At 38.7% G+C, this 16,771-nt stretch overlaps 1 protein-coding gene across 6 annotated transcripts in view; it reads left to right on the forward strand.

Annotated features, from left to right (window-relative positions):
* Positions 1 to 16,771, forward strand: part of LOC140344598 (uncharacterized) — a 75,522-nt gene that overhangs the window by 26,384 nt on the left and 32,367 nt on the right. For 2 of the 6 annotated variants that reach the window (XM_072431867.1, XM_072431870.1), the window contains 4 exons: positions 6,348 to 6,622; positions 12,570 to 13,321; positions 15,012 to 15,072; positions 15,777 to 15,899. In XM_072431867.1, coding sequence (XP_072287968.1) covers positions 12,625 to 13,321; positions 15,012 to 15,072; positions 15,777 to 15,899 — 881 coding nt within the window. In that variant the 5' untranslated portion in view covers positions 6,348 to 6,622; positions 12,570 to 12,624. Of the gene's footprint in view, positions 1 to 5,717; positions 5,856 to 6,347; positions 6,623 to 12,569; positions 13,322 to 15,011; positions 15,073 to 15,776; positions 15,900 to 16,771 lie in introns of those variants that run through there. The other 4 variants (XM_072431868.1, XM_072431873.1, XM_072431871.1 and 1 more) reach the window with 3 other exon arrangements.

Here is a 16,771-nt window from a genome sequence, read left to right on the forward strand (position 1 = left end):
AGTTTTCCCTCCCACCGGTCTTGGACAACTTGCCTGAATCTTCCTCATCACTCCCTACCAGCCCATCGCCGAAGCGAAGAAAAAGGTCCTCAGGGGTATGAAAGAAATCAGGAGGATGGTGGCTGTTAGTTTGAATTGGAAAGAACATCCCTCACAATTACCCGTTTGTTTGACTGCTTGGATACCTATCCTTTCTTTTGTGATTATGAACACTTACCTGACATCCTTTGATTGGTAACATCTAATGTGACAGCCTTCTGGCACTTTATTTTGAGATGAACCCTTATTATTGGCTTTGGATACTCACCTGATGGCAGTAGATTGGTCATTTTTATTGTGCCATATTTTCTTTTATCTTTTTAGCATTTATCTTTAGGCTGTACTGTTTAGTTACTAGTGATTTATTACCAACACCATCCACTAGTTGTTTGGTTGTGCACCCTGTCCTTCCTCCTTGGGGTCCTGAGAGGCTGGACATGGCCACAGCATATGGCACTTTTTATAATTTTGATTTCTTCTGCTTCCTTGTCTGCATTTTTACTTGAATGCAAACATAGATGGTACATTTCTTGATTTCCCAGTGTATTATACCCCATCTGTTGGTGTTTACTTCATGTTAAAATATTTGGTCTGTATAGGCCACCATATACCATATATGCCATATACCAGCTTGGCAGTTGCCTATATACTAGACCCCACCTGGGTCCTAATTCTGTTTATATGATAAGAGATCCTGTGCTAAGTGCAGAGATGATCTCCTTTTATTTACACTATACTTTGTGGTGAACCACGTTTAGTTCACTTGCATTACAAAGCCACTTTCCCAGACCTGGAGTTGTGAGAGTATTACTCACGCTCCAACCTTAACGGGGATCGCTTGGGATGTTTGGTACCCAATGATCCAGTTTCTTTGTGTTTTTCCCTTCCCTTTGAGGTAACAGCTCAGGGAAAACCCCATAGTTACGACCTAGGAATCATGACTTATCCTAAGTTTGACCACCGCTCAGCAAAAGATACCATAAATTCACCGAAAGGGGAAAGGCCTCAATATCCTAGAAAAAAGATTTCTCCTTCTGAGAGAACTTAAAAAGTCTAGGGCAGACATAGTACTCTTGCAGGAGACTCATTGTAAAGGCACGCAGACACCAAAACTTACCAACTCTTTTTTCACGCAGGCTTATCACGCCACGGACCCCATATCTAAAACTAAAGGGGTAACCACACTGGTGAGTAGCAATTTTGGCTGTATGCTTTTGAAAGAATGAGCAGATCACAATGGGAGATTTCTGTTTTTGTGCAGAAATTTGGAAGCCAAAATTATCACAATAGCGAATGTATATTTCCCAAATACTGACTAGGCACCGTTCTTGCAAACACTTATCTTACTGTTGAAAGAGTTCGCTAAAGGTGCTATTATTTTAGAGGGCGATCTTAACATACCCTTAAACCCATCACTAGATACTTCAAATGGCAAGTCTTCCATAGCCTACCGTACATTACAGAAAATGAAACTCTTACTCCAATCACTACACTTGGTTGACGCCTGGCATCTCCTACATCCAGTGGAGAATATACCTTTTATTCGAATATTCATAACAAATATACACAAATTGAATACATTTTTGTCTCCCAAGCAGATTTATTTTGGATAGGTAGAGCAGAAATTGGAGTCCAAGATGATATTTTTTTAGAAGTGTTGCACATCCGTAACGGCACCTGACAGGGATGCCCACTATCCCCTCTATTGTTTATCCTCACACTTGAACCCCTGGTAAGAATTATCAAATAGAACTCTCTGATTAATAGTTATGAGATTTGTGGCAAGGAGTATAAGGCGGCGGCTTACACTGACGATCTGCCATTCTTTCTGTCTAACCCCGATCGCTCCCTAGCTAACCTGATGTAAGAGTTTGATACCTTCTGTCAGCTGTCGAAGTTTAAAATCAATATGTCTAAATCTGCAGCCCCTGGGATTCATAAGCCCCAGCAACAGATTCATGCTCTATATGCAACTTACTCTTTTAAATGGGAAACAGGGGGTCTCAAATATTTAGGAATCACACTACCTCCACACACAAAAGACCTATACTCAAAAAACATTAAATCGGATCTGCATCGATAGTCCAACAAACCTTTTTGTGGTTCGGAAGGGCGGCCATAGTAAAGATGAATATATTGCCCAGGCTATTGTATGTTTTACAAGCCTTACCTATCTCAATCCTATCTAGGTATTTTTCTGGTTTGAGAACCTTTCTCACAAAATGTTTATGGAACAATAACTGCCCAAGACTTAAATATAATTATCTTACTAGATTTAAATCTCAAGGAGATATGGTATTCCCAGATGTCCAGAGGTATTATCAGGCCATTCAGGTGGCTAGAATTATTAATTGGAACTGCCATACACACTTGAAGGAGTGGACCCAGGTTGAGGCCTCCCTCAGTAAAATCCCACTTGCTTCAATTCCTTGGGTGGCCACAAAATTTACGCCGACAATCCTTAAAAAGCACCCTACTATTGGTGCCACGCTTCAAGTTTTTTCATTGCTTTCCAGATGGGAAGGACTCTCCTCTGCACCAGGTCTACTAAAACTGTTATGTGGTAACCCAGAATTCCCACCAGGTTTGCAACACTCCTTCCTACAAAGTTGGAAAGGGATATCTCCACCGAGGGTAGCTAATTTCCCAAGGGCTAGTAGAATTAGGTCTAGGAGCGAATTCGACGAACTAGTAGAAGGTGATGCAATTTCATGGTGGTCATATGTGCAAATTAAAAATTATATAGCAGAAATTAGAAGAAGAGAAGATCTCCTCCGATCTCCATCGGTGCTAGAACAGATCTGTTTAAAAGGGGCGGCGATTCGCCACACAGTATCTTACCTCTTTGCAATTTGGTTGCCAAAGATATCATCAAGGCCAAGAAGGCTTGGGAATCAGCATTTCAGGTCGAATTTTATGACCAACAATGGCAGAAAATGTGAGTGATGGCACATAAATGCTCTGTTAGTACTAAATCGCAAGAAACTTTGTACAAAATTCTGACACAGTGGTATGCTACTCCAGGTCGCATTCATAAGTGTTTCCCAGAGTCCTCTGATTTATGCTGGAGATGTAATCAGGCTGAGGGTGCAATGATACACATTTGGTGGACTTGTCCGATTATCCAGACCTATTGGACCCAAATTAGTGTTGTCGGCCGACAAATAATTGGACCTTCTTTCCCTGACTCTCCTTCGGCATGTTTATTACATGACCGAGGTGATTTTTTGGGCTCATACAGGACCTCCCTAACCCTACACTTACTGAATGCAGCTCGTAGTCTGATCCCATTGTCCTGGAAATCCTCTGTCCCCCCTTCAGTTAAACAATGGCTCTTCAAGGTACAGGAGATCTATCTAATGGAAGAATCTAGATCCATCTCCCAAGACAGAGCTTATAAATTCACGGAAACCTGGGGCCCCTAGGTAATCTTCTTTTACTCTGATCTCTACAAAACTTTGGTTAATAATTCAAACTGAGTTCTCTGTATTCCTATTTTTGATTCCTGATTTTTATTTTAATTCCACTGATTCCTATTTATGAGGTGAAAATGGTCAGAAGTCATGGCTACTAATAGCTATTTCTATGATTATCTGTTTTACCAGTCATTACTCATTTTGTTGATTGTTTTTATGTGGTAATATCGTTGTTTTTCCACAAGATCTTCCAATTTGTAAGATTGTTTTCTCTGTATTACTTGATTGTCCATGTAATTATATTTTGTGTTTGTTACAATAAAGCTTGAAGTGTTATACCATCCAATTACTTCAAACTGTACATGATATGACAGTGCCCCCTAACACACTCCTGGTCACTATGGATGTGGATGCTCTCTATAGTAGCATACCCCATTCAAGGGGATTACAAACTATAGCATCTACATACCAATGACTCCTTTCTACTTCCATACAATGACTTTATCATAAAACTTCTGAAATACATCCTCACCCACATTCCAATGTCCCTTAATGATTTGATGTAAATTTTGGTGATGCTCATTGTAGCGGGTGATAATGGGTAGTCTAGTTTTTACTTGTGTGGAAGACATTTTCATATTAAGGTAATTTCTGTTCAGATGTAGTACTCATTGATAAGTTCTTTTGGGAAGTTTTTTTACTGTATCCCCTGCCAATGAGCCTCTGTGTAAGTGCTTTTGCCTCAATTTTAAAGTCTGTGTCAGAGGTGCAGTTTCTGCGAAGTCTGAGCATCTGCCTATATGATATGCTGTTATTGAGGGATCTTGGATGAGGAGTATGGGCATGGAGAATAGTGTTGGCTGCTGTTTCTTTTCTATATAGTTATGTAGTGATTTGTGAGCCATGGGACATGTTGACATATATTTCCTGAAAGAGGATTTGATAATGATGTATGTTGTAAGTGAATTTTAGATGTCTAACATATTGTTTAGGAGTACAGGGGGCCTGTCCAGACAATAAGGATGTCGTTGATAAAACAACGCCATAGAAGTATGTTTTTGAGATATTGTTGAAATTCTGGTTTGGGGAAGAGATGACCACTGACCCCAACATAAATACTATAGTTGGTGACAGACCCTGTATCACATACAGGATGTCAAACTCTCTACGGGATTCTTTAGTAACAACTCACTATATCTCACAACCCCCAACCATAGACCAAACAAAACCCCACGGAACATTTAAATGTGGTTCCTGCAATCAGTGTGAGTGGATTTATAAAAATCAGGCACTTTTATTACTCAATGGTACTGTACACACAATCAATTATCATGTCAACTGTCAATCCTCAGGAATTATATACCTCATTACATGTTCTTGCAATAGATTCTGCGTTGGTAAAACAAAATGTATATATGAACATCTATATTTGATCAAAAATGGTAAAATGACAACCCTAATCAGCTATCATGTGGGGACAGAACATAAATTTGATCCGCATTGCATCACCTTCACTGCCCTGGAACAAATACCACCTAATCTCAGGGGGGGCGCTTATGATAGAAAAACTGCTACAATCAAAAACTAAATGGATTTTTTCATTAAAAGCCAATCACTTCCCCCGTTTAAATGAAGTTTTTAGCTTTAAACAATTTTTTTAATTAAACCAATGGGTTAATACAAACGTATTTGTATTTATTATTATGAATATATTCTTACAAGTGTTCTAGTATTTGTGTTGATTTACCTATTTATGATTTATTATTATATATTAATTAAATATTTTGATCTATATAAAATCAATTGAAAAATCGCATAATGATGTACTGTATTGTATATTTATATGCTCTTTTCGTGTTTTTTCTACTACATATACTACTGTCATTTTTACTCTCATGTATATCCACTATATGCTGTTGAATTTTGAAGTACTATATCATATTCTTTGCAATTTAGGGACAATGTTTATCATTCACTTCTTTTTTAGCACTGGGGGAGGGCGCCTCCCTTCTGCCCGACTTGCGGGGACAGGAGCGCTCGTTCATACACGGGTGCATCCCTGACAGCCCTGCCCTATCACCAGGGCATGGCTGCCTATCCCCGTACGTCCCCTTCTATTTAGACGAGGATGCTTTGCTAGGACCAGTCTTTGACCGGTCTTAGCACCAATCCGGACACTGGGGGATCCGCCCTCCTTATTTGCCGCTGACGTGCTCAGTTGGGCGGTGCCCTAAACGCTGCCTCCCGATCCTGCGTCACTCTGCCGGCTTCCAGGGGTTTCCCAAAGCCGGCAGCCGGCGTGCACACGTGGGGTGGGGGGAGGTCCCTGCTCCACTGCACGCCAGCAGCAATATTATGGCTCTGCCTATAAGGCATAGGATTTACCCATCTACATCACAGGTATGTCAACTCCTCCTAAACCTCTGTAACCCTACTTTTATGCTTGGTGATCCCAATACATTAGGTACTAATCTATGACTACCTACCCATATAGATTGTTCACCATACTCTGTGGGATCCAAAGTTACCTGCTCTCTAAGTTTTTGGGGATTGCCTTACATCCTAATCAAAGCTAGCTGAACCAAGCCAAATACAGGACTATATACAATAACTGCATGTATAATATTTAGGAAGCCTACTAGGGCGAAACACGTTGGGTACAATGGTCGATATGAACAGTTTCTCAGCAAGTTATATCACTTTATGGCTATATATGTGCTTAATATGCTAGATGACGTTTGTATAGCTCCCCTAGGGCCTAAACGATATTCTGTAAACCACAAGCATCTATTGTGGCTTATGGGATAAAAATATGTTTTCTATTGTTACATATGAGAAGTATCATTGAATACAATACCTGTTTTTTACAAAAAATTATATTTTTCCTCTAAGGGTTGGCATTTAGTTCTCAAGGACACCAAAAATATATTATCAAATAACCACTACCTACACCTATTGATACTGATACATTCCTGTACCAGATCTGTGTCCGAAACCTGCAACCATGACAGCAGCATACAACAATCACACCTCATAACTGACTAAATCACACCCGCTGGCTCTGGAAACATATGAGATGAATGTGGACTTGACCGACCTGACTGGAAAGAAATTCAAATAGCAAAATATTTACAGCTATCAAGTTTGAAAATAGGTTCTTTATTCAGGTGTGTATGAATTTCTGAAGATGCCACATATACTGTATACTGCATATTTATGTCTGTGTGATAAAGATTTTTTTTCTTTGCAAAAGTTAACTTGTTGCACTGATGCACATGTTAGAGCACAAGTGTTTATGCAACATTAAGGTAGCCTGTGAATTAGACCTAAAAATGTACATGCAGAATTATGAATATGAATTCTTTTTTTCTTAATGCATGTTCATTTCTCTGTTGTGTTTCTTCACATATACAAGCAGGTAAAACTGTTAAGCAAAAGGTGTTTGAGACAAACCAAATAATACTGTGGTGGTGCATCTTAAAGTCCATTTAAAACTTCGGGAGGAGAGAACTATTCCAAGAGGGGTTCCTGGAGTATCAGAAATGTGTTTAACTTGCCAAACCTAAATTAGTATGAATCATTAGAAAAGGAGAGATAGGTAGGCTTTTAATGGCGGGATTTTAGCAAATGTGTTACTTTAATGTAAAGAGTTCAGATCCTGATTCTAATTAAGAACGACTGAACACTAATCAAGAATTTATAATCATATAACAACAATTGTGAAAGCGTGAAAAAGTTACCAAACAATTACAGTGATGTATTCAAACATTTCATAACATAATCTCAGTTTCCCGACACGTTTTGCCAAATGGCTTCTTCAGGGGGTTGTTTTGAGATTGTTTGCTAATTGTACAGGTCAGGGACAGGGAAAAAACAAACAAATCAAAAAGAAAGAGAATGTGAAAAATAGGGAGAGTGTTAACTCACATTGGTTTCTGTGTTTGTTTATTGAATAGTTTACAAAGAATCATAATGAAGAGTACTTACAGTTTAATGATCACTGTGTTAAGGTGAATATAAAAACATCTGCAGGTAATAACGCTATTACCTACCGTTGGGGTAATTTGATGATGACTAAAAATAAAGTAATCAAATAAGTTTCAATTTGTTAGGATATTGAAAGATATAGAATAAAGTGAGGTTTGTGTTCAAGATAATGCTTAAGCTAAACATATGATAATAAGTTACTTACAGCCAAAAGAGGGTCTGGGTATGAATGAAGAAATTGAAAGGCTGAAAGATCTGGATACTCCACAAAAAGTGAGTAAAATAAATAGAAAGTGGAGGAATTAGCGGAGGATAATGATTACTTATAGAGATGAGCGAATCGAAGCTCACGAAGTGGAATTTGATCCGAATTTCAGGAAAAATTCGATTCGCTCCGAATCTGAATTTCCTCGCGATCGTGGTAACACATCGCGATTTTTCCTGAAATGGCGGATACACGTGTGAGGACTAGTGTTGGTGTTCGAATTCGGGTTGTCCTTATATTCGACCCGAATATGGCTGTTCGAATTCGGATAGACCCGACCCGAAAAACACGGGATTCGACTGCAAAAATTCGGGGAAAAAAAAAGTTTTAAAAAAAATAAAAATTAGTCTTAAATGAATTTAATTTGTGTGTTTTTATTTTAACTCGTTTTTTTTTATTTTTTACAGGTTATCCGACAATGACATTATGAATCATAATGTCATTGTGGGATTCCCGGAACTTTGCAGTTACAGCTAATTGGAAGCACGTGCCTTCAATTAGCTGTAACCGCAGGCAAAACCAGGGCAATAGAGATTTAATGGAGACATGTTACTCCATTCATCACCTCTACTGCTCTGTGATTGGCTGAGAAATAGGAAACACTGATGACAGCTCAAACATCATCAGGATTTCGCTTTCCTCAGCCAATCAGAGAGCAGAGCAGTCAGTGGAGCTCTGCTATGCTGACAGCTCTGCTCCCCTGATTACTCCCACAGCCCTAGAGGAGCTGTGACATGTATTACAGATACAGAACACATGTCAGAGCTGTGACATGTGTTCTGTATCTGTAAAACATGTCACAGCTCCTCTAGAGGTGCAGGAGCGATCAGGGGAGTGGAGCTGTCACCATAGTAAAGCTCCGCTGACTGCTCTGATTCCCTGATTGGCTAAGAAAAGGGAAATCCTGATGACAGCTCAAGCATCATCAGGGTTTCCCTCTCCTCAGCCAATCAGGGAGCAGAGCAGTCAGCAGAGCTTTACTATGGTGACAGCTCTGCTCTCCTGATTGCTTCCGCAGCCCTAGAGGAGCCGTGACATGTGTTCTGTGTATGTAATACATGTCACAGCTCCTCTAGGGCTGCGGGAGTAATCAGGGGAGCGGAGCTGTCAGCATAGTAAAGCTCTGCTGACTGTTCTGCTCCCTGATTGGCTGAGGGAAGGAAAATCCTGATGATGCTTGAGCTGTCATCAGGGTTTCCTATTTCTCAGCCAATCACAGAGCACTAGAGATGAATGGGCACAAGTCTCCCATTCATGTCTAGTGCTGAATGGCTGAGAAATGTAAAACCTCAACCAATCACAGAGCACTAGGGGTGAATAGAGAGGCTTGTCCTCATTTAACCCCTGATGCCCTGTGATCCCTCACTGTCAGGAGGATTTCCAGGGCTGTGTTCATTGCAGCCCTAGAAATCATCCTGTCATTGGGATAACCTGTAAAAAAAAAAAAAAAAGTTTAGTTACACAAACACACACACATTAATAAAATAATTTAACATTAAATCCTGGTCCTATTTTTTACATATATTTTACCCAGGGAATGAGTAAGGGGTTTTATTTACCCCTGTACTCATTCCCCAGGGTAGGGTGGTGGAGATCTTGGAGTCTCCTTATTAAAGGGGGCTTCCAGATTCCAAAGTCCTACTAAAAATGTTTATAAAAGCCCACATTGTTTTAATGGAAGCTTTCATAAAAGCTTAAAAACGCTTGAAAAAGCCTCTATTGAGTTCAATAGAAACGTTTTCCCGCGTTTATCCAGCGTTTTAATTTTTTAAACATTGCAAGCAACGTTTAAGAAAACGCTCAAAAACGTGCCTGAAGGAAACGTCCTGGTCTAGATTAGCCCATTGGAATGCATGGGGACTTCAAACAGGAGCTTTAAAAGCTTCAGGTTAAACGCTGGGGAAACAGTCTGTGTAGACTAATGCTGCATACACACGTCCAATAATTATCGTTAGAAACAACCGTCGAATGACCGATGAAGAACCTATTGGTTAAAAAAAAGTGACCAAGGACGCCGACGAACGAGGATTGTCGTTGGAAATAAACGACCGCCACGGTGGATCTGATTGGCCGACGATCTTTCACTATCTATTATGTGTACAGTATTGTGTCGTTCAGTGATTGTGCGTGTTTCTGCGGTACACTTTCTCCTTTACATGTCCCTCCCTGCATCGTTCAAACAATTGTATCTAGTGTGTGGACTCTGTTGGTCGATTATATATGAACAATCATATTGTTACAGCATGTACAGAATTGTGCACAATATGATTGTTCAAGTATAATCGTGCATAATTGTTGATCGGTCGTAATCGTTCGTTTTCTAACAATAATTATAGGAAGTGTGTACCTAGCTTTAGCCTAATATTGATGTGACAGGTGCTCTTTAATATTCATGTGAAATACAGGGATATGTAATAGTGTTATGTATCTTTTTATGTATCCTTTTACAATGTATCTTTTTATTATGTATCTTTTTACATCTGTTTGGAGGCTGTAGAAGCTCTACACAGTGCTGAAAAAACCCGAATTTTTCCTCCCATTGACTTTAATGGTGTTCGACTTTGACATTCGACCACCCGAATAATTTTGCTCTAGTCGAGCGAATAGCTGACGAATCGAATAGTGAGCTATTCGACCAACACTAATGAGGACTTTAGGGATTCCACTACGATCTCTGGGCACTACAGGGGATGAATAGGGACTTGTCCCCATTCATCACCTTAAGTGCTCTGTATTCTAAGATAGTGAAACTTTATCTAAGAATACATAGTGCAGCTTGGCAACAGCAATCGGTGTTGCATAGTGCTGTTGCATAGTGCTGTTGCATAGTGCTGTTGCATAGTGCTGTTGCATAGTGCTGTTGCATAGTGCTGTTGCATAGTGCTGTTCTGTTGCATAGTGCTGTTGCATAGTGCTGTTGCATAGTGCTGTTGCATAGTGCTGTTGCATAGTGCTGTTGCATAGTGCTGTTGCATAGTCCTGTTGCATAGTGCTGTTGCATAGTGCTGTTGCATAGTGTGGTGTATTCTTGGATAGTGAAACTCTGTCTAAAAATACATAAACAGCGCTGCAACAGCGATCGCTGTTGCCGTGCTGTGCTTTTACTATGTATTCTTAGAGTTTCTCTATCTAAGAGTACAGGGCACTACAGGTGCCCTGTATTCCTAGATAGAGAAACTCTATCTAAGAATACATAGTAAAAGATTGCTGTTGCAGCGCTGTTCTATGTATTCTTAGATAGAGTTTCACTATCTAAGAATACAGAGCAATACAGGTGATGAATGGGGACAAGAAGTGTCTCTCCTAATACCACCAATGAGAAAATCAGTAAGTAATCATACATTACCCTTTTATTTATGAATCTACATCTATTTGTCCACTTTTTAGAGATATATTCCCACTTTTTGAAAAACAATTACTGATTTTCTAAGTAGGAATCTCCTATTCTCCCTCTTTCTAGCCACACTTGGTACCCTAACAATTCACCCATAGTTCCCTGGTATATTTGTCAAACAATATAGGAAACTTGGACAAATACCTCCAGGTGTTTTACATTTGCCCCCCAATATCACTCAATTACTAGCTAATTCTAGCTTTTAATTTCTCGTTTTTAGTTTACAATTTGTAATACATTCAAACACTTTTTCTCTAGTCTGAAAGATCTTGATTTCTTTCAATAAAGTAAGTAATCATTATCCTCCATTCATTTGCATACATTGCTGTACTCATTGTTATATTGCACTAATTCCTCCACTTTCTATTTTAGTCACTTTCTGTGGAATACCCACATCTTTCAGCCTTTCAATTTATTCCTTACCTTCCAAATATCAATACCCAGACCCTCTTTTGGCTGTAAGTAACTTATTACCATATATATTTAGCTTAAGCATGATCTTGAACACAAACCTTCACTTTATTCTATATCTTTTCAACATTCAACAATTGAAACTAATTTGATTACTTTATTTTGAGTCATCATCCAACTACCCCCCCCCCCCCCGGGGTAGGTATTGGCGTTATTACCTGCTGATGTTTTTATATGCACCATAACACAGTGATTATTAAACTGTAAGTACTCTTCATTATGATTCTTTGTAAACTATTCAATCAATGAACACAGAAACCAATGTAAGTTAACACTCTCCTTATTTTTCACATTTTTTTTGTTTTGTTTATTTTTTCATATGTCCCTGACCTGTTCAATTGGCAAACAATCTCATAACACCCTGAAGAAGCCATTTGGCAAACGTGTCAGGAAACTGAGATAATGTTATGAAATGTTTCAATACATCACTGTATTTGTTTGTTAACCTATTCACGCTTTCACAATTGTTGGTATATGATTATTAATTGTTGATTAGTGTTCAGTCGATCTCTGTTAGAATCAGGATCTGAACTCTTTACATTAATGTAACACACTTTGCTAAAATCCTTCTGTTAAAAGCCTACCTATCTCTCCTTTTCTAACGATTCAGTCCATTTAAAACTACATATCTATGGCAGACTACCATGTCCATGAGGTGACAGCACTCCGGTGCAATTGCACTGCAGAATGAACAGTCACTTATACTAGTAATTATATTTTATAATATAATATTAATAATATATATATTAATATTATATACAGATTAGTATAGGGAGAAGTCTTTGTAGCATTATGGAAGCCAAGGTTCTTCTTCTTGATTCTAAGGTGTTCAGAAATCACTTGATGAGGCAGAGGAGTAGACACATATCCGATTGCTCATGTGGCTGACTGCTGGGGCTGTGTATTTTAGAGACCAGTTTAAATTCAAGCACTGTTTTGTCTTGTACTTTTAGATAAACCCAAACGAATAAATTAAATTATTTTGTTTCATCCATAGGAAAACCACTGTGATATAATGATTGAACTAAAATTGGGTGATTCTCTTGGAAACCATGTTAACGGATGTTTCTAGTGCCAGTAAAAAAAGTTTGGATAGATTCTATAATGAGCTTCGAAGAAAATACCCCAACACATTCACCATCACAACTGACCTAGGCAAAGGGGATGGATCAGTCCAGAAACTACCATGTCTGGAAAGAAACCCTTCTGCAGCAGCACACGGGATTCTACCAAGTTCCATTAACAGTTATCCTCACAGATGGACTCCTGACAGTTTTTTGTCCAAGGTGCAGTTACAAAAAATTAAAAATGAGCAGAGACAAAAAGTAGAAAATTTTCAACAGAACGAGGGTGCTGTCATCCGGGATGAAATCAAACCTGTTCTTTTATGGAACAAGAGAGACTACTTGGCTGGTCAGAATCAGACTTCATTTCGTCTTCCAAATCTACGCACTCAAGTTGAACAAAACAAAGCTGAGCTACAAAACAGGCTGGTTACCACCAAGAAAGTCAACACTGAAACAAAGATCAATGCAAGTCCTTCACTAACACTAATCAATACCCAAAAACCAGCAGATGTCTGGTCATCTAAAATAAATTTATCAACTAGAGAAGGTTCTAAAGAACCTAAAAGTGTTCCTGGGCCTAAGTCTGATCCTTTGGGAACCATCATGAAAGAACTTCTGCCCAGCAAACCTGGAAGAATAATGACAGACCTGCCCAAGAACAATGACATTCTATACAGAAATGGTAAAAGTTTATCTTTAAACATAAATACATCTAATTTTGCCTAAAGAAGTGAAATGTGTTATCTATTTTTTTTATTCATAATGAAACAGTATAGTTCCATAGAACCATATCATTAATCCCTGCCCCTTGGGGGGCTTACAATCTACCTATCATCTGTGCACAGACTATGAATGTAAAACTAAATATTCTTAACAAGCAGTTTAAAAAAAAAAGCTTCAAAATAAGCAATTCTGATCTACCACATTAGTCCCTTTTAATTAGAAGTTTTTCCTTCTCAAAAATCACAACAAAGTTTCCAGAGTCAGGTAACAGCTTCAAGGCTGTGTTCACTTGTGTGCTGTGTTACAATACAGAGTAACGCAAACATTTCATAAAAGTCACATCAGCAAACAAACTATGCATCGCAACATAATGCATAGTACCGCATGTACCCTGGGCTGCAGTTTCAGTGGTAAACAAAAGAAGTTCATATACTTTTCATGTGCTGCTGGGGAATAGTGCCCCATCATCGATGTCAGTAGGAGGAATAGAGTATCATTGTTGGTGTCAGTAGGAGGAATAGTGGCCTAATATTAGTATATATGGGAAGAATAGTGCCCTTCCATTGGTGTCAGTGAGAGGAATATTGCCTAATCGTTGGTATGCCTGAGAGGAATAATACCCCATGATTATTGTCAGTAAGAGAAATAGTCCCCTTTTGCTGGTGTGGAATAGTACCCCACCATTGATGTCAGTAGAAGTAATAGCATCTCATCATTAGTGTCGGGGAGGACTAGTGTACCATCATTAGTGTCAGTGAAAGATAAAGAGCTTCATCAATTATTTCTTTCGGAGGAACTGTGGCCTTATCGTTGGTGTCAGCTGGAGAAATTACACCACATTAATAGTGTCAATGCGAGTGATTATGCCTTGTTTGAATTAGTGGAACAAATAGTACCTCGTAAGCCAGTTTAAAAGAAAGCAATAGGTTTCCTACAGCCCCCAAGATGTATTTTGGGGTCCACTGCTCTAGAACACATTTTCTGAGACACTATCTTACCCACAGTGCCTGTATTGGCTTTTGGGAAGTAAAACCCAAGCCAACGTGCTAGAAGTGTCATTTTAACACAAGATCTCAGCAGTGTAACAAAACACATTCCTCATGTAGACTCTGTTTTGCCAGTAAAATTAACTTCCCATCAAGCAAATGCTCCCAGGACAGCTTTCATTCAGATAAAGATGGCCTGACTAATGGGTTTGACTTTTCTATTCAATACGCTGTCATAAAAAAAAAAGTTTGACTTTTAGCCATTAATATGAAGTTCTTTTAAAATCATGTGTCTAAATACATTCCAGAGGCATCCTTCTGCATTATAGGCTTTTACCTGAACAACTACACTACACTTCATGTATTCCATTCCACGCCTTTAGGGTAAACCCACTTTAAATCCAACGTCCTTAAACCTTTTATTCTCATTGAGAAACCATTAAACCCCATGGGTCAGCTACAGCAGCCTTCATGTTTCTCCCAGAAAGAGTTCCCTTTAAAGTCACTCATTGTATTCGTATTTGGCTTTGTCCTTTAATCTCTGAGATGTTTGTACAAGAGCAGCATTCCATGTGTTTATAATCCCTCAGATAAAAACAAACATGTTATTAGATTAACACAGAACTATCTCTGACAGAGCTTTAATGTTTCTTCTGTTTCCAGATGTTGGAGTTTCAGACAGTGACTTTGGAGTTTCTGTGTGCACACCGATAAAAGTATTCAGGTACAGTATATCCTGCATAATAAATATTAGCATCTAACATATAGTGTTAGGTAAAACAAGTTCTATCTACTTGCCACAGCCATTCTAAGGGGTCTTAGTTTCTTTTTAGTTATTTTACTGTAACTGGGCTACAAAGGTTACAAAGAGCATATTTTACTACTAAAGAGATTACTTATTAATATTACTAAACAATATTTATATAGCACCAACATATTATGCAGGCCTGTACATGAAATAGAATTACAAAGATGGTGATCCATTGATTGGACATATACAGGCATTGAATTAGGGAAAGCAGCTGTGTGATCCTGTCAGTAGTCTGCAAGATCAGTAGTGCTGGGTGACAATACTACTGTAGTACAATTTGTTTGTTTATGACAGAATCACCAGAAAAAAATGAAGAAAAAAAACACAAATGGTGCAACAACATTTAGTACTGATAAACTGCAATATTTACATGTTTGTTCTTGGGTTTACATATATATTAAAAAAAAAATTGTGAGCAATGAAGAAGGGATAGTCTTTGAGAAGATTGCAGACAGGCAGGTAAGTTTGTTGTACTGCAGAAGGGGCACAGTCTAAAAAAGCCTGCTTGCGATTTTGAAAATTTTCAGGTATATTTCCACATTAAGTGCATAGGCAGTGTAAAATGATTTTTTTTGTTTAGGAAAAAACTTATTTTTTTTTGTTCTGTTATATTTAAGGCCAAAAATCAGAAATCTTCATGAGGCCCCAGCTTCCAGTGACATAATAAAAAAATTATCCGCTCAACCCAAAGCACATCCAGGACCAATGAAAGCAGATCATATAGTATTACCAGAGAACGGGTAAGTACTTTTTTTAAACAGCCTGGCAGGAGAAGTTTATCTATTGGGAAGACTTAAGCTACATACACACTTCCAATTATTATCGTTGGAAAACGAACGACGAACGTTCATGCACGATATATATGAACGATCGTATAGCACCGATCCTACACATAGAGTTAACGACACGATCGTTCGTAGATATTGTACACACAATAGATACGATCGTTTGAGCGATAGAGGAACTATGTGCACGACAGGAAAGTGAACGAACGTTCGTTCATCACGCATGCTCAGACCATGGACGATCAACGAACGACCGTACACACGAACGATGTTCAACGATCGTCGCCCAATCCGATCCGTCGGTCCGGTCGTTCGTTTCCAGCGACTTTCCTCGTTCGTCGGCGTCGTTGGTTACTTTTTTACGAACGATTTTTTGCCCAATCGATCGTTCGTCGTTCGATTGGAACGATAAAAATTGGAAGTGTGTACGCACCTTTACAGCAGCTTAAACCTGACAAGGAATTTGAAGAGCAAAGTAAATAAAGAAGAAGGCTTTTAAGGTGGCACATAAAAATAGGTGAAAAAGTAATGCTTTATTATATTCCAAATCAATGTATATAAAAAAACTTCCGTTATACAATCAAAACATTTAAAATATTTTGCTGCACTTATGTAAGTACATTCGGTATTTAAAGAAGTACTTGATTTATTACTCATAAATCTCCTTTCCCGATGTGTTTCGCCACCAAGTGCTTCCTCAGGGCATACGGAGTAAAATAGTAACAAACTGAAATGACATGATATATAAAGTATAGTCATTTAAGTCTTACCTATCATTAATTTCACAACAGATCAGGTGGGGGGGGGGGGGGGGGTGCATGCGCGCA

Source organism: Pyxicephalus adspersus, chromosome Z, assembly GCF_032062135.1.
Source record: "Pyxicephalus adspersus chromosome Z, UCB_Pads_2.0, whole genome shotgun sequence".
Lineage (NCBI taxonomy): Eukaryota > Metazoa > Chordata > Amphibia > Anura > Pyxicephalidae > Pyxicephalus > Pyxicephalus adspersus.